We start from the raw sequence: 11,639 nt of genomic DNA, 5'->3' as shown, positions 1-11,639 counted from the left end.
GGAATATGTAATTGCGACATGCAACGATGTTATCTTAAATGTTCAGCATAAGCCATTTTATCTCAAATAAAATAACTAAGATGCAACAGCTTCAAACTAGACTATCGAAATCAAGACAGTTTGTGTGTGTTATATTTAGCACATTGTCAGCACCTGAGCTATAACACTTACAGGCTACGATCTCATATCTAACAATTACCACCGTTTTGGATTATGTTCAATAGTATATGTTATATCATAAAAGAATTTTTGTTCCCCATCGGTTTTAAATTACTGTATTATATTTCCATTACTAACCTTTAAACATGTACAAAGATTACAGTTTACATTAGAAATCGTTCTAGCAGTACATGCCTTACGATTTAATCGAGCAATGTTGATCCTGGTTGCTTATTGGCAATTACGATTGCTCAATAATTGTTTTGAGATCATTAGCACATCACGAGTAATCACGCAATGTGTTTTTATAGCTTTATTTCAAAAACAAATTAACCCTAAAGTTGTCAACATATTTTTATGTCTAAAAAAAGTACTTTTAATGCATCATTAATTATTATTGTTGTGTTATAGCGGCGTTCGTTTGAGTATTGTTAATTATATGATATTGTACTTGTAAAAGTGATTATTTAAAGCGGTTAAGGGTCAAATCATATTTGTTATTAATTTTTTTAAAACGTTTCTACAAGTGTAGTACAATCAAAGTATTACAATCACAATAAACTGTTCGTTTTGTAGCAAATAGTTATAATTTTAAATATGCTCGTACAGGAATTTTTTAAATATCATTGTGTAATTTTACTCAAACTGTTTGGGTAGTTTGGGTTTTATTATAGTAAAATATAGAATATAAACAATGTTAACAGTACAACAAACAAATAAACACACAATCAATAAACATAATTAAATGGCTTTATACGATTGCAGTAATGGAATAAAAGATGCAAGTTAGGACTATTTTGAGTTTAGTTTTTTGTCTCTTTCTGCAAACAAAAGGACATGTAAATGATTACCATAATAGTTGTCGCAGTATGACTGTTTTCCATATATTTATTATTGATACTTCATTTGGCACAAACAGGTTTGTAAACAAAAACGTTGACTACCTCAGATAAATTAATTGGCAAAATGTCGACAATCATTGAGGTAATTTTATCAAATTTTATCTAATTGACACTATGAATATTATGGGCACTTCTTTGTACGCTTTACTCTACCGCAAACATCTCTTACAGACCCACTATTTATTGAACTTTCAGACGAACCGTTTCATCTGTTCGATTACATAACATGTCTCGCAAAAGTTTTACAATACACATTCCCGGAAGAAGAAGCCAAATCCCGTTTGGAATCAGCACCAACAGCACCTCCTCGAGAAGAGTATTGCCGATCCGGTAATCCTTGCCTCCCGCGAGCTCGTAGAACATGGCTATATACAAAACCGTCTTCCAAAACGTCATCACGGATACGGTGAACGCAAGAGGCTTGGTAAGGTTTGATTTCCGGTAGTGCTTAAATATAGAAACGTTATAGACTGACAGAATAGGTGCTGATGAATCAATAAGATTGGGCTTTATAACACACTCACAATTTTCTATGTTTAATATTTACAAAAATAATTTGAGCTTTCAAATCACTGACTCGGTTTTGAAAACCACAATGTAGATGTTATTGCTAAGCTAATGAGTTACCCAAAAAAACATCATCGACTCTTGTGTTTGTGAAATTGTTTAATCCGGATCAATCAAATCTTACATTTCAATCTGCTCAATGCATCTAAATAAGTATTGGAGGGATTCATCCGACACTATTTAACATTATTGACACCCTAACTATTGATAATAATCATCGGGCATCTGATGCAAACATCGTAAACGTCCTATAGCATATCCCTCTAAAACATGGTTAGAGAAATGATGTAAAGAAAACGCATCAGAAAACGATTTGAACTATGATGTTGCATTGTTCAATATGATTCTAAATGAATTATATTAAACATGCATGGATATACCTGTTTTGTCGATTTCCTAATTAAGCGGCAAAGGACAATTATGCGTAAATTCGAGAATAGTAAATACAATTATGAAGCAATACTTACATAGAACAGAGTCACTATGTTTAAAAGGACTTCTGCGTAGTTCATTCTAAAAGGAGCAAATCAAGCAAATGGTAGCCATGATTGACTGCAAAATCATCTGTAAATGTTTACAATGTGTATTTCAGCGTTGTAACTTGGTCTCAAAACTGTTTTATGCATATCACATATACGACCAATCAAACAAAAAGAAAGCAATCTAAAATCATAACATTAAGTGTCAGTAATATTTAAATCTACACGTATGTCGGGCTTAAACATGGTTTATGTATCAGTAGGACTCGTTCATGATCGTTTGTAAAAATGCCCATTCAATAATCAGAATAACAATTTGTGTTATAAATAAATATATGCATTTGTTTCGGAAGATTTGCGGGTGATAATATGGTATGACATCATCATTTATATTGCCACCATTGGTGAGCACATTAAAATTGCATGCCCCTTAGTGGATAAAACACAGTTAAGATAAAAACGCCGGTAAATTTTCTATGCATTTCTGCGAATGCACCGGTGGTCTATGTTTTATAAGGGCCTAGGTATAAAATCAGCGAGTAGCATAAAGTAATCAATTAAATCGTGACTTTATTTTATTTTAAATTGTGAGACTGCCATTACGTTGCTCCGTTTAATACATCGTTTACATTTGCAAATATTAAACATGCGTAAAAGTGAAACCGAAACTTTTCTAATTGCATTGTGTGTGTTTGTGTGTTTTTTTTAAGTTTGAAACAGTTTAGCACTGATGTTAATCACTTATGACGCGCTTCGCTAAAGTTATTTTATCAATCATGCGTAAACACGCGTTGTACGCCCAAGGCACAATTTTTAAACGTAATTCGCCCGCCGAAAGACGCCTTTTAAAAACATGCTTTAGCCGCATGTGTACTGCATATCTTTACAGACACCTGAGTATTACCACAAGCAAAGGAAGAAAGGAATCTTATTGCACATAAGACAAATCTTAATCCTCTTTTATTATTTTTTTTAAAAACAACAGCAAATAAAAAGGTACAATCTGACGGACAGATCGCCGACAGTATCAAGTTTTTTGCTTTTAACAATTTTCACGTTGTGACATTATTAATAACGAACTCACTATGAAAACAAAGCATTTGCTTCTCAAAAATAGACACAACGCAAAATTGCCGAAGAGCAATGTATATACCGCGTCAACGGTTCAACGGTTCTTAAACCTAGCCTACATGCGCTTATGTAACATGCATATACTTAGACCCACTCAAGTGGTTTGGAGTGTCAACACACGTAGACCTATCTATCGTTACGCGCCCGCGATTCGGCCTAGCGTACATAACAAATTGTCATGAAACCCATGCAATTGCTAAATCCAAATCGTGCGTCTCGTCAACGGTCTTTGACTGACCCAGAGAGATGTGACCGAGTCTTTCCACCCTCCTTTTAACTACAGAAAAGAACTAAACATATGTTGGAGATTTGTACATTTTACTTACAGACTTTGCGTGTATACGTATGAATCCGATACGTTGTTGTACCTCTGGTCCGTGTGGATGTAATATTTATCTGAAGAAAATAGACGACCGAACAATGTTAAAACACAGGATTGGCAAGTGGAAATAGGTTTTAAAAAGCCTAATCATGTAAGCGTGTAAATTAGCTCTTCCAGTAAAAAACATGAGCCCTAATTTACTGAAATACCAATCAAATGTAAACATGCGATTTGTTTTAATCAAAACTCTTACTAACAATTATGAAACAACGTATATGTAATACATCAATTGCCTGTATCAAGTTTTCCTTTTTTTGGTAGATCAGTTTTAGCTGTCACAGAAAAGCACTAATACCCAAAAAATCCGCTTAAGTTGTCTATTGGTTGTAAAAGTCTCATTGGAAGCCGGTTTCGTTGTGCTTTCGTTTTATTAAATAAGAATTTCTGCCAGAGTATTTCTAAATAATTCAAATTAAAAAAAGAATGCAAAATAAATATCTGTTTAGGCATTCATATCCAATGAACGCAAACATAATTCACTACTGATCCCGTCGTATGTGACTTAGCTAAAGTTCTGACTCTAGAGTTTTGCAATAATTATTGGGCTTTCTATGAAATTGAGACAAAATAATAGGTTTAAACTGAAAACTTCTAAATAAAATTATATTAAAACGTTCCAAAAACACTTCTATAATTTCCTCACATCTACGCGCACATTTTACGCTTACTTTTAATTTTGCTTGTCATTCTGGTGTTCAGTTTAGCAATTCGCTTACGCTTAACGTAACGAAACAGCCCACATACAGAAAAAGAAAAGATAGTGCAGGGATCCTCCTGGCAACGTGTGCGGTCGAAGGACAATGAAGCTGGCGTCGATGGTACAAATGATGGCGGTTGCATAAAACCAAATCACCATCCACATGGGCATCTTGTTTCCATGGTTTGCAAGGGTCCCTTTATCCATGCCTATGTCTTCTTTAGGCCAGAGTGGTATTGTGTGGTTGATTCTAATGCAATAAAAAGAACAGTTGTTGTATGCTCGATTGTCATCCAAAAAAATGTCATGTTTTTTACATTTTATCGGGTCATCTAGGCCCTTAAAAGTCAGTAAATCTGTTTAATGAAGTAACATGTCAATCATATACTTGGTATTGTACGCCTACATCGGATTGCTGTTACTTTCGTGTGATAATGAAAAAGAGAACTGGTTTATAACGAGATCGTGTAAAGATTCGATTTGATCGTATCTCGTAATTAATAATGTTTGATTTATATGCGATCGTATGTCGCAAATCGCTTTAAAACAATGCTAAAGCAACCGTTTTAGCGATTATTTCGCAAGCACATCATCGTGTTGGATTAAATGTATGTTTATGCCGAAAACTGTCGTGTGAGCACTACGGAAGTAGGTTACATATCGAAAATTAAGTCATTAAGCTTTCGTAAGGCAATCCTATCTTTTTCTTAGGGGATGTTCTCTTCTACGAATAAAAAGGCTGCATCCTCAAAGAAGTAATAGATGACGAGCATAATGCAGTGCATATATAGAAATATTTGAGTCTCGCTCTGGAAAAACAGGGCTTAATGCATGTGCGTAAAGCAGTCCGCAAAGGCTTACGCGTGACGACGCTTTCCACCCAAAATGCTTTTTTGCTAAGATGAGACGAACAGCAATACAATTTAATCTTTAAATGTGGTCACAGATAAGCCTGTGTAGTCCGCATTTAAGGTTAATGCATGAAGAACATGCATCAAGCCACATCTTCCCAATGCGAGGTATATGCAGTTGATTGTTCTTAATACGTGTATCTTGAAACCATGCCATGGCTATACTTTGGTGATTTGTAAGTGATAACATCACTTTAAACCATACACACTTGTTTTTATCTATAATTACTATGACCATATAACCTGATATACATAATCATACAAGGGTGAACATAAGCATACTGTAGAGAAGGCTATTTATGTCAGTTAATTAACATACATGTGCTTTCCCTGATATGTGAACTGCTGACTCTTGCTTATTGATAAATCATATGAGTCGCGTTTTGACAAAATTGTGCAAAATGCATGTGCGTAATGTGTCGTCCCGGATTAGCCTGTGCAGTCCGCACAGGCTAATCAGGGACGACACTTTCCGCTTTAATGGTATTTTTCGTTTTACCGAAAATCTAGTTTAAGCGGAAAGTGCCGTCCCTGATTAGCCTGTGCGGACTGCACAGGCTAATCTGGAACGACACTTTACGCACATGCATTATGCCCAGTTTTCTCAGAACAATGCTCATATTAAACGGTTGTATCGGTTGATGAGTTAACATCATCAAAATTCAAAGAAATCATTGAAAACAAATAACACAATTTTTCCGAAAACTTTAACCCCTTTATTACGGGTAGTTTGACATAACAATGACAAGTTCACTACTCACATTAAACACTCACTTTTGCTGACACTAACACAATCGTCGCTTTAATATAGAAATGATTCTGTGCATCAAAATTGTTAAACGATCCCAAAAAATTCTTTATTGCTTTGTTAAACTTCTAACTAACTTAGGAAGCTTGATACAAAGTTTAACTGGAAATATGTCTGATTTATGTTTATTTATAAACCAACATAGGACATGTGTTAATAGGAAATGGATTTCCAAATTCCACACAAATTTGCCTGTGTTTCTTAAAGTCTGAACTAATTAAGCAGGTTTGTTAATGCAGATGCTGGAAAATATATTTGTTTAGTTAATTGTAGAAAATACACTTTAGTTACTCACTTTAGTTACTTTATGCGGAGCCTCTGAAAGAAGTGGACATTAATTTGTTTATATGACAAGTCATGACCTTTAAACAGGTTTTAACCTTGGTATCATTAATTAAAAAACATGCATTGTAAAATTATCTTTATGACTTAACAATAAACAATGTATTCTGGTACTCATATAATTTAATAATCAAAATGCACAGTTGTGATTTTGGTAGTATTATTTCCTAAAAATTGCAGACCGCTAGATCATTGTCAACATCGCATCTTATAACAGATTGATTTCCGAAAAAAAGTGACATATAAATCATATGACCCCTGGTTGTGGCACTAGGGTTTGACCTCCCATCAAGATTAAATCTTGAAAATCATCTTTTAAGATCCGCTACATATTCAGCAAGCCGAAACTTTTGAAAAACTGTAAGGAATGGTCAGCCGCAACTGTTTCCGGTAAGGTGTCGAAAAAATCTTTCAGGATTTGACACACAATGATGAAAACACGCGAAACATAACGTCGGACGCCGGGATATATAATCATAAATTTGTTCGCAAGATCTTAATGTCTTGTTTCGTTTAAACAATCTTTTAACATTGTGATATGTCTTTTAACACATGCCATTTACATTAAATAAAATAATATTGGACGTGCTCTATGAAAAGGGAGTTTAATGCATGTGCGTAAAGTTCCGTTTCAGATTAGTCTTTGCAGTCCGCACAGGCGCGAACTGCACAGGCTAATCTGGGACGACACTACGCACATGCATTAAACCCCCTTTTCACAGAGCACGGCCCATATATAAATGTAAACGTATTCTCGCTTTCTTTCACAGAACAAGGAACAATGCAGCTTATATTATGCGCTATATTTTAGGCTCATACGAACTGGATTAATCTAAGAGCTTTAAAAAGCAAGAGAATGTTCTATTAACTTTAAACATTATGAAAACAAGTTTATCGTTATGCAAACAAATAACTTGGTCGAAGTTAACAGGCTTAAGCCGCGATTTGGGAACACGGGGCTTAATGTATTTGCGGAAAGTTTCGACCCAGATGAGCCTTTTCAGTGTGCACTGGCTAGTCAGTGAGGCTCTTTCCGCTTTATGGACTTTTTCGATTGAAGTAAGTCTCTAAACGAAAATCCAGTCAAGGTGGAAATTGAACTCCCTGATTAGCCTGTGCGTTCTGCACAAGGTCGCTTTCATGGGACGACACTTTCCGCACATACATAAAGCACCGTTTTCCGATAGCGCGGATCATTGAAAATATCTAAGTCATCAAACCTCTTTCCGGTCTTGTTTCCTTCTCGCTTTCCGACTCGCGTGACGTGTTATTAGTACTCCTTTCAAACAAAGAATACATGTAGTTATTTAATAATCGATATATTTGTTTAAAATGTAAGTGGATTTAAAATACTCTTTTCTTGCACCCGACACTTGTTTGTTGTAATGCTCTCTTGGAATAAATACCTGCATGAGATAACAGTAAATTTGGAAACAAAGTAAACATTTATACCTGTAAGTTTACGCACATTCAAACTTTGACCGAATTTCAGTCCTTTCAGGCAGAATATTTATGTAGTGTATGAAACACCTTTATGTTTACCTAATCGATGTAAAGTTAACAAACCCTGGTCTGATTGCGATAGGACACGGAATGTTTACCGGTTTAAACTCTCAAAACCTAACGCGTTTACTTGTGGATTTATTACATTGGGCACATGGTTGACTACTTTAAACTGCAATCAAGCGTCGGATAAATACTAGACAAACACAAGTTTTTGCTCGTATATTGTCGGATTTAAGTTTTGCTCTGGTTTATACAGAACACCGTTTGTTCCATCGTGGTTACAAATTAAAATCCAGAGGGCGACAATGTGATAGTGCGATAGTACGATGGCGACAATGCGATAGTACAATGGCGACAATGCGACAACGCGATAGTACGATGGCGACAATGCGAAAGTCATATCGTACTGTTGCCATCGTATCATCGAATTGTCGCCATCGTACTATCGCGTTATCGTACTGACATCATGGTATTATCGCATTGTCGCCATCGTAATATCGCACTGTCGCTAACGTATTGTCGCACTGTCGTCATCGTATTATCGCATTGTCGCCATCGTACTATCGCATTGTCGTATTGTCGCCATCGTACTGTCGCATTGTCGCCATCGTATTTTTGCATGGTCGTCATCGTATTATCGCATTATCGTATTGTCATATTGTCGTCATCGTACTATCGCCTTGTCGCCACGTATTGTCGCACTGTCGTCATCGTATTATCGCATTGTCGCCATCGTACTATCGCATTGTCGCCATCGTACTATCGCGTTGTCGCATTGTTGCCATCGTACTATCGCGTTGTCGTCATCGTATTATCGCATTGTCGCCATCGTACTATCGCATTGTCGCCATCGTACTATCGCGTTGTCGTATTGTCGCCATCGAACTATCGCATTTTCGCCTTCGTACTGTCGCATTGTCGCCATCGTACTATCGTATTGTCGCCATCGTACTATCGCGTTGTCGTATTGTCGCCATCGAACTATCGCATTGTCGCCATCGTACTATCGCATTGTCGCCATCGTACTATCGCATTGTCGCCATCGAACTATCGCATTGTCGCCATCGAACTATCGCATTTTCGCCTTCGTACTGTCGCATTGTCGCCATCGAACTATCGCATTGTCGCCATCGTACTGTCGCATTGTCGCCATCGTACTATCGCATTGTCGCCATCGAACTATCGCATTGTCGCCATCGAACTATCGCATTTTCGCCTTCGTACTGTCGCATTGTCGCCATCGTACTATCGTATTGTCGCCATCGTACTGTCGCATTGTCGCCATCGTACTGTCGCATTTTCGCCTTCGTACTGTCGCATTGTCGCCATCGTACTGTCGCATTGTCGCCATCGTACTGTCGCATTGTCGCCATCGTACTGTCGCATTGTCGCCATCGTACTATCGTATTGTCGCCATCGTACTGTCGCATTGTCGCCATCGTACTGTCGCATTTTCGCCTTCGTACTGTCGCATTGTCGCCATCGTACTGTCGCATTGTCGCCATCGTACTGTCGCATTGTCGCCATCGTACTGTCGCATTGTCGCCATCGTACTGTCGCATTGTCGCCATCGTACTGTCGTATTGTCGCCATCGAACTATCGCATTTTCGCCTTCGTACTGTCGCATTGTCGCCATCGTACTATCGCATTGTCGCCATCGTACTATCGCGTTGTCGCATTGTTGCCATCGTACTATCGCGTTGTCGTCATCGTATTATCGCATTGTCGCCATCGTACTATCGCATTGTCGCCATCGTACTATCGCATTGTCGCCATCGTACTATCGCGTTGTCGCCATCGTACTATCGCATTGTCGCCATCGTACTATCGCGTTGTCGTATTGTCGCCATCGTACTGTCGCATTGTCGCCATCGTAATAGCGCATTGTCGCCATCGTACTATCGCACTGTCTTATTGTTTCCCTATGGATTTTAATGTGTAACCACGATGGCCTTACGGTTTTGCGTAAGTTTAACCCAAATGCACTCAGTTGAATGATGTCAGCGTTACAACTGGAGAAATTTGTAGTACTTTAAATGACCTACTTCTCAATGTCAGACAGTCTGACACGATACTTAACTGAGACTTGTGCTATTATTTAAAGGGCGCTTTAAAGGACATATATACACGACATGTACTTTCCCTAAAAAAAGTTATGTACGTCTAGATTCAATTGTATTGTATTACTATGATTAATGACAGTTAGAATTTCGCGTATGTTGTAAAATTGTAAAATGAAGAAGGAACATATCTGTCAAATATTAATATATAGTATGCATTACAAGGTTTATACCGTTTTCACAATAAAGCCACTTGGTTATAGATCAATAAATACAGTATTAGTATAAGTATATATTATCAGTAATATATTGAGAATTAAAGGGATCTTGTCACGGTTTGGTAAATTGACAAAATTGAAAAAAGTTGTTTCAGATTCGCAAATTTTCGTTTTAGTTATGATATTTGTGAGAAAACAGTTTTACTGAACATTTACCATAGTCCAATATAGCCATTACATGTATCTTTTGACGATTTGAAAACCTAAAAATTATAAAGCGTTGCAACGCGAAACGATTGAATAATTTGGAGAATTTTGTTGTTGTTTAAATTTACGAAACTACGAAGATTGCTTATATAACGTATAAAATACTTAAATTGTGTATACACGGCGGAATAGCCGAGAGGGCTAATGCGTTTTTACTTCAGACTAACTCCAGGACTCCGTGGGTCACTTGTTCGAGCCCTGTGACCGGCTACTTTTTTTCCTTTTTTTAATTTTATTCTTGATTTTTTACTGGAGCTTTAAAGATCCAATGTTTACATTTATCAATATAAAGCATTTAATGACAAACTTCAAAATATGCCAAAATCTATGAAAAGGCCCCTTTAAATGCTTTTCAAGCAATTGTGCACAACTACGAACGTAATAATTGTCCGGAATGGCAAAAATACAAAAATTATCATTCGTAAGCATACAATTAAAAGACAATTTGTTGGATTCGGTGGAATATCGATTTTAATTGACTAGTGATCAGAGAAAACATATATTTTCACTCGTGTCTGCGCCACTCGTAAAAATATTCTTTTCTATAATCACTCGTGAATTAAAATCTATATTCCACCATATCCAACTAATATTATATATTTGATCACTAATCATTCTCAGAAAATCATTAATTAGATTACAAATATTATACAGATATGTTTCCAGTGAAATGTTAAGAAAGTTGTAGAAAACATTTTTTGTTTGATGCCATTTATGAAAAACGGAATTTGTATTAGATCTAATCGATTCGATTACTATATCCATAAATAAACTGTGAAACTTAATTAACATCTAAATGAAGTCATATCATAAAAAAATTGACAAGTTAATTAAAGAGAAAAAACATACCTTAAGCAATCCAAAGTGGCACAGATTTGCCTATGTAAATTATTATGGAACGAGTTTTGAAAACCGTTAACCTTTCTGACTGCCCATTATAGACCTGTTACGCTATCCTTGGCGTTATGTGTACAATACGGAATACCGGTAGTGCCATCGTGGTTACACATTAAAATCCAGAGAGCGACAATGCGATATTGCGATAGTAAGATGGCGACAATGCGATAGTACGATGGAGACAATGCAATAGTATGATAGTACTACTATCGCGTTGTCGTATTGTCGCCATCGTACTATCGCACTGTCGCCATCGTATTGTCGCAATATCGCATTGTCGTCATCGTACTATCGCGTTGTCACATTCTCGCC

At 36.7% G+C, this 11,639-nt stretch overlaps 2 protein-coding genes across 7 annotated transcripts in view; one reads left to right on the top strand and one right to left on the bottom strand.

Moving 5' to 3' along the window:
- LOC127877923 (uncharacterized) overlaps positions 1-1,438 on the top strand; it is a 12,423-nt gene extending 10,985 nt beyond the window's left edge. Inside the window, exon 4 of the mRNA XM_052424249.1 lies at positions 1,257-1,438. Coding sequence (XP_052280209.1) covers positions 1,257-1,286 — 30 coding nt within the window. The 3' untranslated portion in view covers positions 1,287-1,438. The remainder of the gene's footprint in view (positions 1-1,256) is intronic.
- On the bottom strand, positions 808-11,363 carry LOC127877922 (uncharacterized). Of its 6 annotated transcripts, none has more exons than XM_052424243.1 (6): positions 11,280-11,363; positions 7,599-7,657; positions 4,289-4,567; positions 3,565-3,634; positions 2,096-2,141; positions 808-1,508 (listed from the first exon to the last, which is right to left on the bottom strand). In XM_052424243.1, exons 3-6 carry the CDS (start codon positions 4,458-4,460, stop codon positions 1,242-1,244), a joined length of 555 nt encoding a protein of 184 aa, XP_052280203.1. In that variant the 5' UTR covers positions 4,461-4,567; positions 7,599-7,657; positions 11,280-11,363; the 3' UTR covers positions 808-1,241. The 6 variants fall into 6 exon arrangements, with proteins under 6 accessions (XP_052280203.1, XP_052280207.1, XP_052280201.1 ...); XM_052424247.1 differs by having other exon boundaries at positions 4,365-4,567; positions 11,280-11,357; XM_052424241.1 differs by lacking the exon at positions 11,280-11,363 and adding an exon at positions 7,831-7,991.
- Between the last annotated feature and the right edge of the window lie 276 nt (positions 11,364-11,639).

This window comes from Dreissena polymorpha, chromosome 4, assembly GCF_020536995.1.
Source record: "Dreissena polymorpha isolate Duluth1 chromosome 4, UMN_Dpol_1.0, whole genome shotgun sequence".
NCBI classification, from domain to species: Eukaryota; Metazoa; Mollusca; class Bivalvia; order Myida; family Dreissenidae; genus Dreissena; species Dreissena polymorpha.
This window is presented reverse-complemented; position numbering and strand designations above follow the sequence as displayed.

Bases quoted from the DNA above. Each gene is read 5' to 3' on its own strand.
- LOC127877922 (XM_052424243.1), bottom strand. From the start codon at position 4,460: ATGCAACCGCCATCATTTGTACCATCGACGCCAGCTTCATTGTCCTTC. The intron at 3,635-4,288 runs GTAAGCGTAAAA...TATTTTCTTCAG, and splicing joins AATGACAAGCAAAATTAAAA to ATAAATATTACATCCACACG. The intron at 2,142-3,564 runs GTAAGTAAAATG...TGCTCCTTTTAG, and splicing joins TACGTATACACGCAAAGTCT to AATGAACTACGCAGAAGTCC.